The 20,798-nt window shown below is 45.1% G+C and overlaps 1 protein-coding gene across 1 annotated transcript in view; it reads left to right on the forward strand.

The window, feature by feature from the left end:
• Positions 1–20,798, forward strand: part of LOC135509101 (spondin-1-like) — a 142,214-nt gene that overhangs the window by 59,570 nt on the left and 61,846 nt on the right. Inside the window, exons 4-6 of the mRNA XM_064929436.1 lie at positions 11,347–11,420; positions 11,603–11,725; positions 13,839–13,987. Coding sequence (XP_064785508.1) covers positions 11,347–11,420; positions 11,603–11,725; positions 13,839–13,987 — 346 coding nt within the window. The remainder of the gene's footprint in view (positions 1–11,346; positions 11,421–11,602; positions 11,726–13,838; positions 13,988–20,798) is intronic.

The following is a 20,798-nucleotide window of genomic DNA, read 5'->3' on the forward strand; positions in this document are numbered from 1 at the left end:
TTCTTTATAGCCACCCTCTCCTGTTCTTTATAGCCACCCTCTCCTGTTCTTTATAGCCACCCTCTCCTGTTCTTTATAGCCACCCTCTCCTGTTCTTTATAGCCACCCTCTCCTGTTCTTTATAGCCACCCTCTCCTGTTCTTTATAGCCACCCTCTCCTGTTCTTTATAGCCACCCTCTCCTGTTCTTTATAGCCACCCTCTCCTGTTCTTTATAGCCACCCTCTCCTGTTCTTTATAGCCACCCTCTCCTGTTCTTTATAGCCACCCTCTCCTGTTCTTTATAGCCACCCTCTCCTGTTCTTTATAGCCACCCTCTCCTGTTCTTTATAGCCACCCTCTCCTGTTCTTTATAGCCACCCTCTCCTGTTCTTTATAGCCACCCTCTCCTGTTCTTTATAGCCACCCTATCCTGTTCTTTATAGCCACCCTCTCCTGTTCTTTATAGCCACCCTCTCCTGTTCTTTATAGCCACCCTATCCTGTTCTTTATAGCCACCCTCTCCTGTTCTTTATAGCCACCCTCTCCTGTTCTTTATAGCCACCCTCTCCTGTTCTTTATAGCCACCCTCTCCTGTTCTTTATAGCCACCCTCTCCTGTTCTTTATAGCCACCCTCTCCTGTTCTTTATCGCCACCCTCTCCTGTTCTTTATAGCCACCCTCTCCTGTTCTTTATAGCCACCCTCTCCTGTTCTTTATAGCCACCCTCTCCTGTTCTTTATAGCCACCCTCTCCTGTTCTTTATAGCCACCCTCTCCTGTTCTTTATAGCCACCCTCTCCTGTTCTTTATCGCCACCCTCTCCTGTTCTTTATAGCCACCCTCTCCTGTTCTTTATAGCCACCCTCTCCTGTTCTTTATAGCCACCCTCTCCTGTTCTTTATCGCCACCCTCTCCTGTTCTTTATAGCCACCCTCTCCTGTTCGCTTCAGCCACCCTCTCCTGCTCTTTATAGCCACCCTCTCCTGCTCTCTACAGCCACCCTCTCCTGCTCTCTTTAAACATCCTCTCCTGCTCTCTTTAAACATCCTCTCCTGCTCTTTATAAACATCCTCCCCTGCTCTCTACAGCCATCCTCTCCTGCTCTCTTTAAACATCCTCTCCTGCTCTCTATAGCCATCCTCTCCTGCTCTCTTTAAACATCCTCTCCTGCTCTATTTAAACATCCTCTCCTGCTCTCTTTAAACATCCTCTCCTGCTCTTTACAGCCATCCTTTCCTGCTCTCTTTAAACATCCTCTCCTGCTCTCTACAGCCATCCTCTCCTGCTCTCTTTAAACATCCTCTCCTGCTCTCTACAGCCATCCTCTCCTGCTCTTTATAAACATCCTCCCCTGCTCTCTACAAACATCCTCTCCTGCTCTCTATAGCCATCCTCTCCTGCTCTCTTTAAACATCCTCTCCTCCTCTATTTAAACATCCTCTCCTGCTCTCTTTAAACATCCTCTCCTGCTCTCTTTAAACATCCTCTCCCGCTCTCTACAGACATCCTCTCCCGCTCTCTTTAAACATCCTCTCCTGCTGTCTACAGACATCCTCTCCTGCTCTCTTTAAACATCCTCTCCTGCTCTCTATAGCCATCATCTCCTGCTCTCTTTAAACATCCTCTCCTGCTCTCTACAGCCATCCACTCCTGCTCTCTATAGCCACCCTCTCCTGCTCTCTTTAAACATCCTCTTCTGCTCACTTTAAACATCCTCTCCTGCTCTCTACAGACATCCTCTCCTGCTCTCTTTAAACATCCTCTCCTGCTCTCTTTAAACATCCTCTCCTGCTCTCTACAGACATCCTCTCCTGCTCTCTTTAAACAACCTCTCCTGCTCTCTTTAAACATCCTCTCCTGCTCTCTACAGACATCCTCTCCTGCTCTCTTTAAACATCCTCTCCTGCTCTCTATAGCCATCCTCTCCTGCTCTCTTTAAACATCCTCTCCTGCTCTATTTAAACATCCTCTCCTGCTCTCTTTAAACATCCTCTCCTGCTCTATTTAAACATCCTCTCCTGCTCTTTATAGCCATCCTTTCCTGCTCTCTTTAAACATCCTCTCCTGTTCTTTATAGCCACCCTCTCCTGCTCTTTATACCCATCCTCTCCTGCTCTCTTTAAACATCCTCTCCTGCTCTCTATAGCCATCATCTCCTGCTCTCTTTAAACATCCTCTCCTGCTCTCTACAGCCATCCGCCCCTGCTCTTTATAACCATCCTCTCCTGCTTTCTACAGCCACCCTCTCCTGCTCTCTTTAAATATCCTCTCCTGTTCTTTATAGCCACCCTCTCCTGTTCGCTTCAGCCACCCTCTCCTGCTCTCTACAGCCACCCTCTCCTGCTCTCTTTAAACATCCTCTCCTGCTCTTTATAGCCATCCTTTCCTGCTCTCTTTAAACATCCTCTCCTGTTCTTTATAGCCACCCTCTCCTGCTCTTTATAGCCATCCTCTCCTGCTCTCTTTAAACATCCTCTCCTGCTCTCTATAGCCATCATCTCCTGCTCTCTTTAACTTCTTGAAACTCCCCATCCCGGATCCGGGATCGTGACTAAAGCCTCAGGCTCATTAGCATAACGCAACGTTAACGATTTCTGAAAATCGCAAATAAAATTAAAATAATGCGTCTGCTCTCAAGCTTAGCCTTTTCTTAACAACACTGTCCTCTCAGATTTTCAAAATATGCTTTTGAACCATAGAAATTGACTAATTTGTGTAAGAGTATGCAAAGCTAGCATAGCATTTTGTGTAGCATGTAGCACGCAACATTTTCACAAAAACCAGCCATCCTCTCCTGCTCTCTTTAAACATCCTCTCCTGCTCTCTTTAAACATCCTCTCCTGCTCTCTACAGCCATCCTCTCCTGCTTTTTAAACATCCTCCCCTGCTCTCTACAGCCATCCTCTCCTGCTCTCTTTAAACATCCTCTCCTGCTCTCTATAGCCATCCTCTCCTGCTCTCTTTAAACATCCTCTCCTGCTCTATTTAAACATCCTCTCCTGCTCTCTTTAAACATCCTCTCCTGCTCTATTTAAACATCCTCTCCTGCTCTCTTTAAACATCCTCTCCTGCTTTTTACAGCCATCCTTTCCTGCTCTCTTTAAACATCCTCTCCTGCTCTCTACAGCCATCCTCTCCTGCTCTCTTTAAACATCCTCTCCTGCTCTCTACAGCCATCCTCTCCTGCTCTTTATAAACATCCTCCCCTGCTCTCTACAAACATCCTCTCCTGCTCTCTATAGCCATCCTCTCCTGCTCTCTTTAAACATCCTCTCCTGCTCTATTTAAACATCCTCTCCTGCTCTCTTTAAACATCCTCTCCTGCTCTCTTTAAACATCCTCTTTATAGCCATCTTCTCTTTATAGCCATCCTTTCCTGCTCTCTTTAAACATCCTCTCCTGTTCTTTATAGCCACCCTCTCCTGCTCTTTATACCCATCCTCTCCTGCTCTCTTTAAACATCCTCTCCTGCTCTCTATAGCCATCATCTCCTGCTCTCTTTAAACATCCTCTCCTGCTCTCTACAGCCATCCACCCCTGCTCTTTATAACAATCCTCTCCTGCTTTCTACAGCCACCCTCTCCTGCTCTCTTTAAACATCCTCTCCTGTTCTTTATAGCCACCCTCTCCTGTTCTTTTCAGCCACCCTCTCCTGCTCTTTATAGCCACCCTCACCTGCTCTCTACAGCCACCCTCTCCTGCTCTCTTTAAACATCCTCTCCTGTTCTTTATAGCCACCCTCTCCTGCTCTTTATAGCCATCCTCTCCTGCTCTCTTTAAACATCCTCTCCTGCTCTCTATAGCCATCATCTCCTGCTCTCTTTAACTTCTTGAAACTCCCCATCCCGGATCCGGGATCGTGACTAAAGCCTCAGGCTCATTAGCATAATGCAACGTTAACGATTTCTGAAAATCGCAAATAAAATTAAAATAATGCGTCTGCTCTCAAGCTTAGCCTTTTCTTAACAACACTGTCCTCTCAGATTTTCAAAATATGCTTTTGAACCATAGAAATTGACTAATTTGTGTAAGAGTATGCAAAGCTAGCATAGCATTTTGTGTAGCATGTAGCACGCAACATTTTCACAAAAACCAGCCATCCTCTCCTGCTCTCTTTAAACATCCTCTCCTGCTCTCTTTAAACATCCTCTCCTGCTCTCTACAGCCATCCTCTCCTGCTTTTTATAAACATCCTCCCCTGCTCTCTACAGCCATCCTCTCCTGCTCTCTTTAAACATCCTCTCCTGCTCTCTATAGCCATCCTCTCCTGCTCTCTTTAAACATCCTCTCCTGCTCTATTTAAACATCCTCTCCTGCTCTCTTTAAACATCCTCTCCTGCTCTATTTAAACATCCTCTCCTGCTCTCTTTAAACATCCTCTCCTGCTTTTTACAGCCATCCTTTCCTGCTCTCTTTAAACATCCTCTCCTGCTCTCTACAGCCATCCTCTCCTGCTCTCTTTAAACATCCTCTCCTGCTCTCTACAGCCATCCTCTCCTGCTCTTTATAAACATCCTCCCCTGCTCTCTACAAACATCCTCTCCTGCTCTCTATAGCCATCCTCTCCTGCTCTCTTTAAACATCCTCTCCTGCTCTATTTAAACATCCTCTCCTGCTCTCTTTAAACATCCTCTCCTGCTCTCTTTAAACATCCTCTCCTTCTCTTTATAGCCATCCTTTCCTGCTCTCTTTAAACATCCTCTCCTGTTCTTTATAGCCACCCTCTCCTGCTCTTTATACCCATCCTCTCCTGCTCTCTTTAAACATCCTCTCCTGCTCTCTATAGCCATCATCTCCTGCTCTCTTTAAACATCCTCTCCTGCTCTCTACAGCCATCCACCCCTGCTCTTTATAACAATCCTCTCCTGCTTTCTACAGCCACCCTCTCCTGCTCTCTTTAAACATCCTCTCCTGTTCTTTATAGCCACCCTCTCCTGTTCGCTTCAGCCACCCTCTCCTGCTCTTTATAGCCACCCTCACCTGCTCTCTACAGCCACCCTCTCCTGCTCTCTTTAAACATCCTCTCCTGTTCTTTATAGCCACCCTCTCCTGCTCTTTATAGCCATCCTCTCCTGCTCTCTTTAAACATCCTCTCCTGCTCTCTATAGCCATCATCTCCTGCTCTCTTTAACTTCTTGAAACTCCCCATCCCGGATCCGGGATCGTGACTAAAGCCTCAGGCTCATTAGCATAACGCAACGTTAACGATTTCTGAAAATCGCAAATAAAATTAAAATAATGCGTCTGCTCTCAAGCTTAGCCTTTTCTTAACAACACTGTCATCTCAGATTTTCAAAATATGCTTTTGAACCATAGAAATTGACTAATTTGTGTAAGAGTATGCAAAGCTAGCATAGCATTTTGTGTAGCATGTAGCACGCAACATTTTCACAAAAACCAGCCATCCTCTCCTGCTCTCTTTAAACATCCTCTCCTGCTCTCTTTAAACATCCTCTCCTGCTCTCTACAGCCATCCTCTCCTGCTCTTTATAAACATCCTCCCCTGCTCTCTACAGCCATCCTCTCCTGCTCTCTTTAAACATCCTTTCCTGCTCTCTATAGCCATCCTCTCCTGCTCTCTTTAAACATCCTCTCCTGCTCTATTTAAACATCCTCTCCTGCTCTCTTTAAACATCCTCTCCTGCTCTATTTAAACATCCTCTCCTGCTCTCTTTAAACATCCTCTCCTGCTCTTTACAGCCATCCTTTCCTGCTCTCTTTAAACATCCTCTCCTGCTCTCTACAGCCATCCTCTCCTGCTCTCTTTAAACATCCCCTCCTGCTCTCTACAGCCATCCTCTCCTGCTCTTTATAAACATCCTCCCCTGCTCTCTACAAACATCCTCTCCTGCTCTCTATAGCCATCCTCTCCTGCTCTCTTTAAACATCCTCTCCTGCTCTATTTAAACATCCTCTCCTGCTCTCTTTAAACATCCTCTCCTGCTCTCTTTAAACATCCTCTCCCGCTCTCTACAGACATCCTCTCCTGCTCTCTTTAAACATCCTCTCCTGCTCTCTACAGACATCCTCTCCTGCTCTCTTTAAACATCCTCTCCTGCTCTCTATAGCCATCATCTCCTGCTCTCTTTAAACATCCTCTCCTGCTCTCTACAGCCATCCACTCCTGCTCTCTATAGCCACCCTCTCCTGCTCTCTTTAAACATCCTCTTCTGCTCACTTTAAACATCCTCTCCTGCTCTCTACAGACATCCTCTCCTGCTCTTTATAAACATCCTCCCCTGCTCTCTACAGCCATCCTCTCCTGCTCTCTTTAAACATCCTTTCCTGCTCTCTATAGCCATCCTCTCCTGCTCTCTTTAAACATCTTCTCCTGCTCTATTTAAACCCTCTCCTGCTCTCTTTAAACATCCTCTCCTGCTCTATTTAAACATCCTCTCCTGCTTCTTTAAACATCCTCTCCTGCATCCTTTCCTGCCTCTTTAAACATCCTCTCCTGCCTGCCATCTCTCCTGCTCTCTTTAAAGCTCATCCTCTCCTGCTCTTTATAAATCCTCTCCTGCTCTTTAACATCCTCTCCTGCTCTGCTCTTTATAGCCATCCTCTCCTGCTCTCTTTAAACATCCTCTCCTGCTCTCTTTAAACATCCTCTCCTGCTCTCTTTAAACATCCTCTCCTGCTCTCTATAGCCATCCATCTCTCCTGCTCTCTTTAAACATCCTCTCCTGCTCTATTTAAACATCCTCTCCTGCTCTCTTTAAACATCCTCTCCTGCTCTCTTTAAACATCCTCTCCCGCTCTACAGCATCTCTCCTGCTCTCTTTAAACATCCTCTCCTGCTCTCTACAGACATCCTCTCCTGCTCTCTTTAAACATCCTCTCCTGCTCTCTATAGCCATCATCTCCTGCTCTCTTTAAACATCCTCTCCTGCTCTCTACAGCCATCCACTCCTGCTCATAGCCACCCTCTCCTGCTCTCTTTAAACATCCTCTTCTGCTCACTTTAAACATCCTCTCCTGCTCTCTACAGACATCCTCTCCTGCTCTTTATAAACATCCTCCCCTGCTCTCTACAGCCATCCTCTCCTGCTCTCTTTAAACATCCTTTCCTGCTCTCTATAGCCATCCTCTCCTGCTCTCTTTAAACATCTTCTCCTGCTCTATTTAAACATCCTCTCCTGCTCTCTTTAAACATCCTCTCCTGCTCTATTTAAACATCCTCTCCTGCTCTCTTTAAACATCCTCTCCTGCTCTTTACAGCCATCCTTTCCTGCTCTCTTTAAACATCCTCTCCTGCTCTCTACAGCCATCCTCTCCTGCTCTCTTTAAACATCCCCTCCTGCTCTCTACAGCCATCCTCTCCTGCTCTTTATAAACATCCTCCCCTGCTCTCTACAAACATCCTCTCCTGCTCTCTATAGCCATCCTCTCCTGCTCTCTTTAAACATCCTCTCCTGCTCTATTTAAACATCCTCTCCTGCTCTCTTTAAACATCCTCTCCTGCTCTCTTTAAACATCCTCTCCCGCTCTCTACAGACATCCTCTCCTGCTCTCTTTAAACATCCTCTCCTGCTCTCTACAGACATCCTCTCCTGCTCTCTTTAAACATCCTCTCCTGCTCTCTACAGCCATCCACTCCTGCTCTCTATAGCCACCCTCTCCTGCTCTCTTTAAACATCCTCTTCTGCTCACTTTAAACATCCTCTCCTGCTCTCTACAGACATCCTCTCCTGCTCTCTTTAAACATCCTCTCCTGCTCTCTTTAAACATCCTCTCCTGCTCTCTACAGACATCCTCTCCTGCTCTCTTTAAACATCCTCTCCTGCTCTCTTTAAACATCCTCTCCTGCTCTCTACAGACATCCTCTCCTGCTCTCTTTAAACATCCTCTCCTGCTCTCTATAGCCATCCTCTCCTGCTCTCTTTAAAGATCCTCTCCTGCTCTATTTAAACATCCTCTCCTGCTCTCTTTAAACATCCTCTCCTGCTCTTTATAGCCATCCTTTCCTGCTCTCTTTAAACATCCTCTCCTGTTCTTTATAGCCACCCTCTCCTGCTCTTTATACCCATCCTCTCCTGCTCTCTTTAAACATCCTCTCCTGCTCTCTATAGCCATCATCTCCTGCTCTCTTTAAACATCCTCTCCTGCTCTCTACAGCCATCCGCCCCTGCTCTTTATAACCATCCTCTCCTGCTTTCTACAGCCACCCTCTCCTGCTCTCTTTAAACATCCTCTCCTGTTCTTTATAGCCACGCTCTCCTGTTCGCTTCAGCCACCCTCTCCTGCTCTTTATAGCCACCCTCTCCTGCTCTCTACAGCCACCCTCTCCTGCTCTCTTTAAACATCCTCTCCTGCTCTTTATAGCCATCCTTTCCTGCTCTCTTTAAACATCCTCTCCTGTTCTTTATAGCCACCCTCTCCTGCTCTTTATAGCCATCCTCTCCTGCTCTCTTTAAACATCCTCTCCTGCTCTCTATAGCCATCATCTCCTGCTCTCTTTAAACATCCTCTCCTGCTCTCTACAGCCATCCGCTCCTGCTCTCTATAGCCACCCTCTCCTGCTCTCTTTAAACATCCTCTCCTGCTCTCTTTAAACATCCTCTCCTGCTCTCTACAGCCATCCTCTCCTGCTCTCTATAGCCATCCTCTCCTGCTCTGTTTAAACATCCTCTTCTGCTCTCTTTAAACATCCTCTCCTGCTCTCTTTAAGCATCCTCTCCTGCTCTCTTTAAACATCCTCTCCTGCTCTTTATAGCCACCCTCTCCTGCTCTCTACAGCCATCCTCTCCTGCTCTTTATAACCATCCTCTCCTGCTTTCTACAGCCATCCTCTCCTGTTCTTTATAGCCACCCTCTCCTGCTCTCTTTAAACATCCTCTCATGTTCTTTATAGCCACCCTCTCCTGTTTGCTTCAGCCACCCTCTCCTGCTCTTTATAGCCACCCTCTCCTGCTCTCTACAGCCACCCTCTCCTGCTCTCTTTAAACATCCTCTCCTGCTCTCTACAGCCATCCTCTCCTGCTCTCTTTAAACATCCTCTCCTGTTCTTTATAGCCACCCTCTCCTGTTCTTTATAGCCATCGTCTCCTGCTCTCTTTAAACATCCTCTCCTGCTCTCTATAGCCATCATCTCCTGCTCTCTTTAAACATCCTCTCCTGCTCTCTACAGCCATCCGCTCCTGCTCTCTATAGCCACCCTCTCCTGCTCTCTTTAAACATCCTCTTCTGCTCACTTTAAACATCCTCTCCTGCTCTCTACAGACATCCTCTCCTGCTCTCTTTAAACATCCTCTCCTGCTCTTTATAACCATCCTCTCCTGCTTTCTACAGCCATCCTCTCCTGTTCTTTATAGCCACCCTCTCCTGCTCTCTTTAAACATCCTCTCATGTTCTTTATAGCCACCCTCTCCTGTTTGCTTCAGCCACCCTCTCCTGCTCTTTATAGCCACCCTCTCCTGCTCTCTACAGCCACCCTCTCCTGCTCTCTTTAAACATCCTCTCCTGCTCTCTTTAAACATCCTCTCCTGCTCTCTACAGCCATCCTCTCCTGCTCTCTTTAAACATCCTCTCCTGTTCTTTATAGCCACCCTCTCCTGTTCTTTATAGCCATCGTCTCCTGCTCTCTTTAAACATCCTCTCCTGCTCTCTATAGCCATCATCTCCTGCTCTCTTTAAACATCCTCTCCTGCTCTCTACAGCCATCCGCTCCTGCTCTCTATAGCCACCCTCTCCTGCTCTCTTTAAACATCCTCTTCTGCTCACTTTAAACATCCTCTCCTGCTCTCTACAGACATCCTCTCCTGCTCTCTTTAAACATCCTCTCCTGCTCTCTTTAAACATCCTCTCCCGCTCTCTACAGACATCCTCTCCTGCTCTCTTTAAACATCCTCTCCTGCTCTCTACAGACATCCTCTCCTGCTCTCTTTAAACATCCTCTCCTGCTCTCTATAGCCATCATCTCCTGCTCTCTTTAAACATCCTCTCCTGCTCTCTACAGCCATCCGCTCCTGCTCTCTATAGCCACCCTCTCCTGCTCTCTTTAAACATCCTCTTCTGCTCACTTTAAACATCCTCTCCTGCTCTCTACAGACATCCTCTCCTGCTCTCTTTAAACATCCTCTCCTGCTCTCTTTAAACATCCTCTCCTGCTCTCTACAGACATCCTCTCCTGCTCTCTTTAAACATCCTCTCCTGCTCTCTTTAAACATCCTCTCCTGCTCTCTACAGACATCCTCTCCTGCTCTCTTTAAACATCCTCTCCTGCTCTCTACAGACATCCTCTCCTGCTCTCTTTAAACATCCTCTCCTGCTCTCTATAGCCACCCTCTCCTGCTCTCTACAGACATCCTCTCCTGCTCTCTATAGCCACCCTCTCTCCTCAGCCTCACTGAGGTTGCAGGCTTGCAGCAGCACTGGAGACATGCAGCCCCAGCTCAAAGCCAGGGCCCATGTGCCTGGGTGTGGAACCACAACTAAAGGATCCTAAACTCTCCCACTGGAACTATTGGTCTGGACAGAAGCCTGGCCCAACCATTGGAGTGAAGAACATAACCATGGGAGAGAGCCATGCAAGTCATGGGTTAGTCAGGGATATTTTACCCAACTGCTACTGGATCCCATTGCTGAAAACAAATGTTAAGATTATTGACATTGGGTTAAACTGATCTTTTTACAGAGTTTGTCCTCATCTGAAACGTAATAACTTGATGCGTCTAATTTTAATCAATTACTGTGTCATATTTTAAAGTGAAATGATAAATGAAATGTATTATCAAGTTGCTTTATAACAAAGTCCCTGCTGAGCTCCATACAATGTAACTGAGGGCTTCAGAACAGCTGCATGGCTGAGGATGTATCCACAGCTTCCGTTTCCATCTACTGTGGAAAACAGTTTGGGCTGGACCTTGTCTATTTGGCTCCCGGTCACTTAGATCCGGCTGTTTGATGAGTCCAGCACCATTTGATATTTTATCTTCAACCCCCAGATGCCAATGTTCTTCCCTGGGAGATGAGCTTTAGAGAGTGCATTCATACTGGTCACCGTGTTGATGGGCTGTCCTGTGGATCAGTCTCAGTCTGGACTCCTGGCTCTCTGTACGTTGGTATTCTGCAGAGGTTGATGGGGAGCAGGTCTGGCAGTGCCTCTGGGGTGGTCTCTGACGGGGTGGTCTTACCACCTCTCCTCAGAGGAAACAGACACTCCTTACGCACTACAAGAGAGAGAAAGAGGAGCATTCTAATGGCCGGGCGTTGCTATTGGCACACAGTTTTTGTTGCGTGTACATGTTTATGGCTCTCGGCAGTGTGTGTGTCTGTGGATGCCCCTAGACGTTGTGTGCTAACACGAGTGCTGTATTTTTGTTGTGCTGTCAGTGAATAAAAGGACTGCTGTTCCTTCTCCTCTGCAGGGCCAGCATTGTGCAGAAGAGGATCATATACTTCCAGGATGAAGGCTCCCTTACCGTCAGATTGTGTGAGAAAGGTACAGCATATCTGTCCAATACCAATGTTACTTCTCACAGAACAGCCCTTTTCATATGACCTGTTACCGTAGATTATAATGGACATTCTGTATGGAGTCATATTCTTCAACTATTCTATTAGACCAAGCAACATCACCATTATTATCCATTCTTTGTGCGTGTGTGTGTGTATGCCTTTCAGAGGCTGTGTTTGGGGAGACCACAGAAAAGCCCCCTCTGGAATGCTGTGCCTGTGGGACGGCCAAGTACAGAGTCACCTTCTTTGGGAACTGGTCGGAGAAGATTCACCCTAAAGACTACCCCAGTAAGTCCCTGACTGGGGTCATACAGTATATCTACACTCCCACATGACTGTACAACCTCCCACCTGTTGCTCCTCTGTCCGTTTTCTATGGCGTGTGAAAGGATCTGCATTACAATAATGAAGCAAGACATTGTGGTTGGGGAAGAAACACAAGAAGGTGACATTTTACCCTGGACATATTTAGACTGTCTGTTGACTCGAGTAACATGCTTATATTTTAGCAGATACTCTTATCCAGAGCGACTCACAGTAGTGAGTGCATACATTTTTTATACTGGTCCCCCGTGGTAAATGAAACCCACAGTCCTGGCATTGCGAGGGCAACGCTCTACCAACTGAGCCACACAGGACATACTGCATGTCCTAAAGCAGCACACTGTGGTTTAGAGGATTCCTCTCCAATTCTTTGTGTTTTGTTGGGATTTAAACAAAGAATGTTCAGTCAACGTAGGTCAGTAAAACAGTATCAAAGCTGTTATGACACTGTGGCTCTTTGGAGCTGACGATCTGAACCACAGCCGTATTCCTTGCAGTCAGCGTTATGTAGAGTCACAGCTTACGAAAGGAATCTCTATAAATCATTTGAGACAGGAAGAGGCTGTTTTGGCAGGAAATAAGAAAACAGGTTTTGGTACATTATAGCACATCACAGGGCTTCGCTATGGGCCTGATGGGTTTAAACAGATGAACTGTATAGTTTGCCTTTCCCTCCAGCGGTATATAGAATCTTTCACAAATAGTTACGTATCATGGAAAAACATAATTACATTCAAGGGTTTCTGAGGAGAGCGCTGAGGGACCATAGTACCAAGCATCAATTGTCTTTTGATAGAGTTATATATACAGTACCGTACAGTCACGTCCAAAATGATTGGCACCCTTGGTCAAGAGTGTGTGCAACTGGTGAACTGGAGTCAGGTGCAGGAGAGCAGAGACGGGTGAACACACTTTATTTGGCAGAAGGAAAACAGTCGGACGCCGACTATAGTGAAAACGACACTCCCACCAAAGGCAAAAGCGAATAGCGCACAAATAATACCACGGGTTCCAAACAAGACCCGGCGAGAAACCAGCATGAAGTGTCACACATGACACGGAACGAACAATTACACACACAGACATGGGGGGGAACAGAGGATAATATACAAGTAGAGTAATGAGGGGATGTAAAACAGGTGTGCGGGAAAACAAGACAAAACAAATGGAAAATGAAAGGTGGAGCGGCGATGGCTTGAAGACCGGTGACGTCGACCGCCGAGCGCCGCCCGAACAAGGAGAGGAGCCGACCTTGGCGGGAGTCATGACACCCTTGATAAAGATGAGCAAAAAGACTGTATAAAATAATACAAATACTGAGCTATGCAAAAACAATGTAATACTAATACAATTGCTCACAAAAAAAATAATTTAATCACTATTTTTTTTCTTCTAAAAGATTGAGTCAAATTTATTGCCACCCCTGTTTTCTATACCCTTCAATATCTCACCTTGCGACGAGAAGGGCACTGAGCCTTTTTACTAAATGTTTTATGAGATTGAAAAACACATTGGGAGGGAGGGATCTTAGTCTTAATTATTTGTTTTTACTAGTTTTTACAAAATGTCTTTCTCTGAGCAATTGTATTAGTATAAAATAATACAATCATGTTTTTAAATATTGAGCATACAATATAGCTCATTGTATTATTGTTTTTATACAGTCTTTTTTGCTGATTTTTATCAAGGATGCTAATCATTTTGGACCTGAATGACCTGACTGTACACATATATATGTGGTGTGACAGGGTCTATTCCAGCCTCAACTCTCTCAGTAATGATGAGGGCTCCAGCAATGGTAGTGCAGGCCTCACATTGTAACTAACAATGACCTTCCAGCCACATGCACAGTCAAAAGCAGGAGCGATCTGTCAGCCTCTACACACGCTGGCACGCACGCACGCACGCACGTACACACACACACACACACACACACACACACACACACACACACACACACACACACACACACACACACACACACACACACACACACACACACACACACACACACACACACACACACACACACTTTATTTCTTTGTCAAATTGTCTCTTTGTTTCCCCCCCTATACAGGACGTGCCAATCATTGGTCAGCCCTCATCGGGGCGTCCCACTCCAGGAGCTATGTCCTGTGGGAGTACAGGGGCTTCGCCAGTGAAGGTGTGAAACAGGTGGCAGAGCTGGGGTCTCCAGTTAAGATGGAGGAAGAGATTAGACAGAAGGTGAGCTTGGTGAGACTATGATAGAAGAGAGATGCAGATTGTACAGTCAGGAGGTAAAACCAAACATCATGGATTCAGGCTACAGGAGGCCAGAGGGAGGAGCTATAGGAGAATGGTCTCATTATAATGGCTGGAGTGGGAGTCAAACCTGTGGTTTCCATATGTTTGATGTGTTTGAAACCATTCTATTTATTCCATTACAATGAGCCCATCCTTTAGAATCTCCTCCCACCAGCCTCCTCTGGTTCAGACCTGTTCATGTACGCTGATCAGCTATATCTCCAATCTCGGATGTCTTGATATTTCTATTCTTTCAGCTGAGTCTTTTCTGTGCAGACCTTCGTAGTCATATCTCCTACCTGTCTCCGCCTCTGAAACAGGATGTAAAAGGTTGATCAGCTAATGGAAGGTCCTCCCTGACATCTTAATGAAACACTTTAGTCTGTATATTGGCTGATCTGCACCACTCTGCTGTTTAACATTCATTTCCTGCTATTGGGTGACATGGCAACAATAGAGTGTTGAGCCCAGGGACAAATGAGATGCTGAGGGGCATTATGGGATGGCTGTGGAGGAGAGGGGGCATAGCTAATGGAGGGAGAAGTGAGAGAGGACGGCCACATCACAGAGAATCTTAAAGAAGAACTGAACTCGAGAACTAACTTCTCTCGTTGAAAACGGCAAATGAGACATTGAAATCAGTCTGAAGCATTTATTCCAGTGCTAAAATTGACCAAAAAAAGTGCAAGTAGGTTAATTTTGGTCGTAAAGTCAGTATCTTCCAGAACAGAGTTTCTTGAGATTTGAGTAAAAGAGTTCGTCATGACTTATTTGAGGGTTGGGTAATGAATTCGACAATGGCCACTTGCTCCCACTAACATGGGATAAACAGCTGAGGTGAATGTGTACAGCAGAACACAGTTGTACAGCAGAACACACTGACAGTGAGACAGACCTGCCCAGCAGCACAGCAGATTGGACTTTGTTTACATGCTGTCAGACAGCATGTGGCGTATTTCTTTACTTGAGAAATACTAAAACCTCCTTGGCAAATACATCTAAATGAAATACAGATTCCTTGAGTCATCTTAGATTCTGAATATTTTGAGGAAGTGATGCTGGCTTTGTTCCTATGGTGTCTCATGGTGTTACATGCCTCCTTGAAGGAGGGAGGTGCAGGAATCAGGAGCAGGAGAGCAAGGAAGTCCCAGTGGCACAATACTTCATTAGAAGTCCCAACTCAAACACAACATGGGGGGGAATATGCCCAAACGAGGTCGCCACACAGGGAAATAAATGTCGTACACGGAGGAGAAACCTCTACTCCTAAACACATACCAAAAACGGTACAACTGCCACGTGAAAGAAAACCCTGTGGTGCAGATACGCACCCCTAACAAAGCAACTACAGAAAACAATCCCGCACAAAGACTAGCAGGCAGCGGAGGTACATAAACCCACCGAAATCAACTACTAGGACCTCTGAGCACCGCCAGAACAGGGAGAGGAGCCCCCTTCGGTGGAAGTCGTGACACATGGGGGACAAACATCAGTAACTGCTACATCGAACCCCCTGAAACTTGAAACAATTTTATTCTTAATTAGCAACAGAAAAAAACCATGCAGAATCGGTGTGTTCAGGAAAAAGCTTGTAACCCACGTGGGATCCTTTGTCTTTCCTGCAATGCTGTGAGGGCTGACAGATCATAGGGAATGTTAACCCTTTTTCAGATGGATGATAGAGCGCTATGTTCTGTTCGACCTCTGTCACTTGTAAATATATGATTGGTTGTCACATATTCTGGATACGGGCCACAATCACCTGTGGCAGTGCTCCCACTTTCAACTCGCCTATTTTTATGTTTCAAACACTGAAACAAGTTGAATGATTGAATGTTGTTGTTGTAAGGCATGGGTGTGATATCAAAGTATAATTCAAACCACAGGAATGAGCATAAGTATTACGCTATTAGTATTAAAATCGAAACACTCTTGCAAAAGTTATATTACTCATTGAAATTAGTTATGAAACTAAATAGTGATAGAATTACATTGGACACAGATTAGTAATGGTCTTTACTGTATAGGATGCAGATGCTTCCAGAATTCAAAGAGCAGTCTGGTGGTGGTGCTATGACTGTTTGTGAATGTGACAGTGACCAGTGTTCTCACAGCCCCCTGTCATCCATCCACTGCAGTGCACTGGCCTGTCAACACACAGTCTACACCATTCATCACACCTGTCGTCCATCCACTGCAGTGCACTGGCCTGTCAACACACAGTCTACACCATTCATCACACCTGTCGTCCATCCACTGCAGTGCACTGGCCTGTCAACACACAGTCTACACCATTCATCACACCTGTCGTCCATCCACTGCAGTGCACTGGCCTGTCAACACACAGTCTACACCATTCATCACACCTGTCGTCCATCCACTGCAGTGCACTGGCCTGTCAACACACAGTCTACACCATTCATCACACCTGTCATCTGTTTGCTTTGGAATGCCGTCTCCTGTATTATAGACGGGTTGGTTGTTGAGCAACACAACCGGCTTAGATTGTTGTTAACATGTAAACTATATTTAGTCTCTAATGTTTTTAAAAACATCAATACACTTGTTGTCTCTCAAATATGTCGTTACAGTTGTTGGTTAGCTACCTAGTGAATCTTAGCCATGTTAGCATTTACATGAATCAGTTCATAAAAAACCTCAAAACAAGACATGGCATCAAGAACAAGATGAAACTGTCTGAAGCGAGTCACGATTCCCCACATGGAAGTTTATTATCATTGTTGGTAGCTATCTAGCGATCCAGAATCAACTTGTGCGCATCGTTTTCGTGATGTTGTCAGCTAACCAATTTATATCATACATCAATGTGGCCATCAGAGATATTGTTTTTTTATGTGTTCCTACGTAGGCCATTTATATAATGGCTTACATACTGCAAATATCTAACTATACATCCTTATCTATACACACCTGGTTTCACCTTGTGTTGAAGTGTCCATTTCTCTCTGAAGATGTGGACGTAACAGGGAGATATTTAGAGTGAAATCATAGATATGGCAGCAGTGTTTTGGCATCTGTGAGTGTCTCTCCGACAACATGACTGTTTGTGGGTTCCCTGTCACTCCTGCTATCTGGGCTTTGGAGCAGCTTTTTCTTGTCAGAGAGATTGTCAGTCTTTTCCACCTGCAAATTTGTATTTTTATAATCAGTATTTTGTATCCTGTGATTTAAAAGTCATTGCTAATAGAAAATAGAATGTAAAGTGGCTGCACACACATGCTTTCTTTGTCAAAGCTCACACAATCATTGATCAACTTCCTGATGTTTGCTCTTAAATAGGCAATCTACAGTTTTGGTAAACAGCTGAGGGATGGGCCTGGGGAAATGTAACCACTCGGAAATTCATAGACAGCGCTCTGGATGCAAGGACGGACCATCCATGGGATAAATAAATGACACTTTTAACCATGTTTTGAGACTATGAAGTGTTTGACTACAATTACATTGTTTTCAAACAATGGAGTACAACATGCTTACAGTTTTGTATTTATTATAGTAGCAATAGAGGATTGCCCCTTTTAGACAGCCAGGAATGCTTAATGCTGTATAGGGATAAATGCCGCTCTAAGCCACAGCAATTGCTTCTATTCTGTTGAATTGAGAAACTGGCTATTGGCTGTTGTAGTATGTGCTTTCATTCTCACATGATAAGGGTAGATTATAACATTGTCATCATCATTTGACAATGTCGCGGGAAGAAATATTGTCCAGTTTCGGCGGTGATTACATTCTCTAATTCTGCTGCTGACCTTGGGAAATGCTACTGAAGGAGCCCAGAATCCATTTCTAGCCAGGGAAGGGAAATAGTTTCTGCTGAACACTGAAGCACTGGTACATAACAGTAGACTCAAGATAAGGCAGGGAAAACATGGATTCATCTGAATTAACAGACACCATAGGACAGGAGCTCGAGGTGAAACTCAATGTTAATCTCCATGCTCTGGTATTTACATTAAGTAAAGACAGAATCTAAATAAATGGTTCTGAAGTCTTCATTACAATGTTACGCTGTACATTTCAATTTGTGTAAATAATAACTGAAGATTATTTCTCAACATAATATCATTCGTTGTTTTTAGTAATGAGCTGAATGAGCAAATTCTGATTTGTATCATTTGTATCGCCTTCTGTACACATAGAGAAGAGTTATTTGGCTGTCCCCATAGGAGAACCCTTTTTGGTTCCTTCTAGGTAGAACCCTTTTTGGTTCCAGGTAGAACTCATTTGGGTTCCATGTGGAATTCTCTTTGTAAAGGGTTCTACATGGAACCCTAAAGGGTTCTACCTGGAACCAAAGGGTTCTACCTGGAACAAAAAGGGTTCTTCAAAGGGTTATCCTATGTGGATGTCCGAATAACCCTTTTAGGTTCTAGATAGCACCTTTTTTCTAAGAGTGTCCTGTTATTCTGGAAGTTATTTTCAATGTTTATTAATGGTCCCATTCTGGCTCTGGTAGCCATGACTTATACAGGCATTTGTTGAAGTGCTGTGGACTGTGGAGATTATTGTCCTTGAGCTCAACCAACTGTCATCTTGTATAGAGGGGCTGTGGAACCGATGAGAGGACAATTGAAGAGAGTAAGGGTGTCAAACATGATGATTACATATTGATGAGGTTCAAGTGAGGGGGCCATACTCATAGCAAAGGTAGAAAGCAATACAGCATTTCAGTGAAGAAGTTATTGAAAAGATTGCCCCTTTAAGTAGTCTGTTCTTTTGAAAATGTACAGTAGGACCTTGGTACAGATGTAAGCTCCTTGCCAAGGATTTATATTCCAGATATAATTATTATTGGGTGTTTTATGATGATCCCCATCATGATAACATGTGTATTGTGCTAACTATTACCAATTCACAGTATGAAGTTAATGACAACTCGGCTTATGCTATAATGTTGTCCTCTAACCAAGGCGATGTGGTGAGTGCCTTCAGTGTTCTCTGATGTAACAGTGAATGTTGTCCTCTAACCAAGGCGATGTGGTGAGTGCCTTCAGTGTTCTCTGATGGAACAGTGAATGTTGTCCTCTAACCAAGGCGATGTGGTGAGTGCCTTCAGTGTTCTCTGATGGAACAGTGAATGTTGTCCTCTAACCAAGGCGATGTGGTGAGTGCCTTCAGTGTTCTCTGATGGAACAGTGAATGTTGTCCTCTAACCAAGGCGATGTGGTGAGTGCCTTCAGTGTTCTCTGATGGAACAGTGAATGTTGTCCTCTAACCAAGGCGATGTGGTGAGTGCCTTCAGTGTTCTCTGATGTAACAGTGAATGTTGTCCTCTAACCAAGGCGATGTGGTGAGTACCTTCAGTGTTCTCTGATGGAACAGTGAATGTTGTCCTCTAACCAAGGCGATGTGGTGAGTGCCTTCAGTGTTCTCTGATGGAACAGTGAATGTTGTCCTCTAACCAAGGCGATGTGGTGAGTGCCTTCAGTGTTCTCTGATGGAACAGTGAATGTTGTCCTCTAACCAAGGCGATGTGGTGAGTGCCTTCAGTGTTCTCTGATGGAACAGTGAATGTTGTCCTCTAACCAAGGCGATGTGGTGAGTGCCTTCAGTGTTCTCTGATGGAACAGTGAATGTTGTCCTCTAACCAAGGCGATGTGGTGAGTGCCTTCAGTGTTCTCTGATGGAACAGTGAATGTTGTCCTCTAACCAAGGCGATGTGGTGAGTGCCTTCAGTGTTCTCTGATGGAACAGTGAATGTTGTCCTCTAACCAAGGCGATGTGGTGAGTGCCTTCAGTGTTTTCTGATGGAACAGTGCTGTGAACTTTCCATTTCCTCTAACAGTATGGTGCATTCCATTTGCATACAATTGACATCCTTGGAATGCCTAACAACACAATCTCTCTCTGTCTCTCTGTGCGGGTGTGTGTGTGTGCGGGTGTGTGTGTGTGTGTGTGTGTGTGTGTGTGTGTGTGTGTGTGTGTGTGTGTGTGTGTGTGTGTGTGTGTGTGCATGCGTTGAATCACAAAGCAGCTAACACATTGAGATTAGACATGGGCAACACGCACTGAGTAATTCAACATTTACATGCATTATCAATGGCTCACATGATACACATTTAATGTAATGTCCGTAATGTAAGGACCCCCACAAACGCAGCAAATTGAAAACATGCAAATTTACATGTCACATTTCCAGGCTATAAGTTGTGAGGAAATGCTTGCCAGTTCGGAATCAGACTCGAATTAACATTTGGCAGGACATCACTGTCATACAGTGTATCCCTCTATATCTCCCTCTGTATCCCTCTATATCTCCCTCTGTATCCCTCTGTATCCCACCCTATATCCCTCTCTGGATATCCCTCTCTGTATCTCCCTCTATATCCCTCTCTGTATCCCTCTCTATTTCCCACCCAATATCCCCCTCTATATCGCTCTCTATATCCCCCTCTATATCCAACTCTATATCCCCCTCTATATCCCTCTCTGTATCCCTCTCTGTATCCCTCTCTGTATCTTCCTCTATATCCCCCTCTATATCCCTCTCTGTATCCCTCTCTGTATCCCTCACTATATCCCTCTCTGTATCCCGCTCTGTATCCCTCTCTGTATCTTCCTCTATATCCCCCTCTATATCCCTCTCTGTATCCCTCTCTGTATCCCTCTCTATATCCCTCTCTATATCCCTCTCTGTATCTCTCTCTGTATCCCTCTCTGTATCTTCCTCTATATCCCCCTCTATATCCCTCTCTGTATCCCTCTCTATTTCCCCCCCAATATCCCCCTC

This window comes from Oncorhynchus masou, chromosome 22, assembly GCF_036934945.1.
Source record: "Oncorhynchus masou masou isolate Uvic2021 chromosome 22, UVic_Omas_1.1, whole genome shotgun sequence".
In the NCBI taxonomy this organism is placed as follows: domain Eukaryota; kingdom Metazoa; phylum Chordata; class Actinopteri; order Salmoniformes; family Salmonidae; genus Oncorhynchus; species Oncorhynchus masou.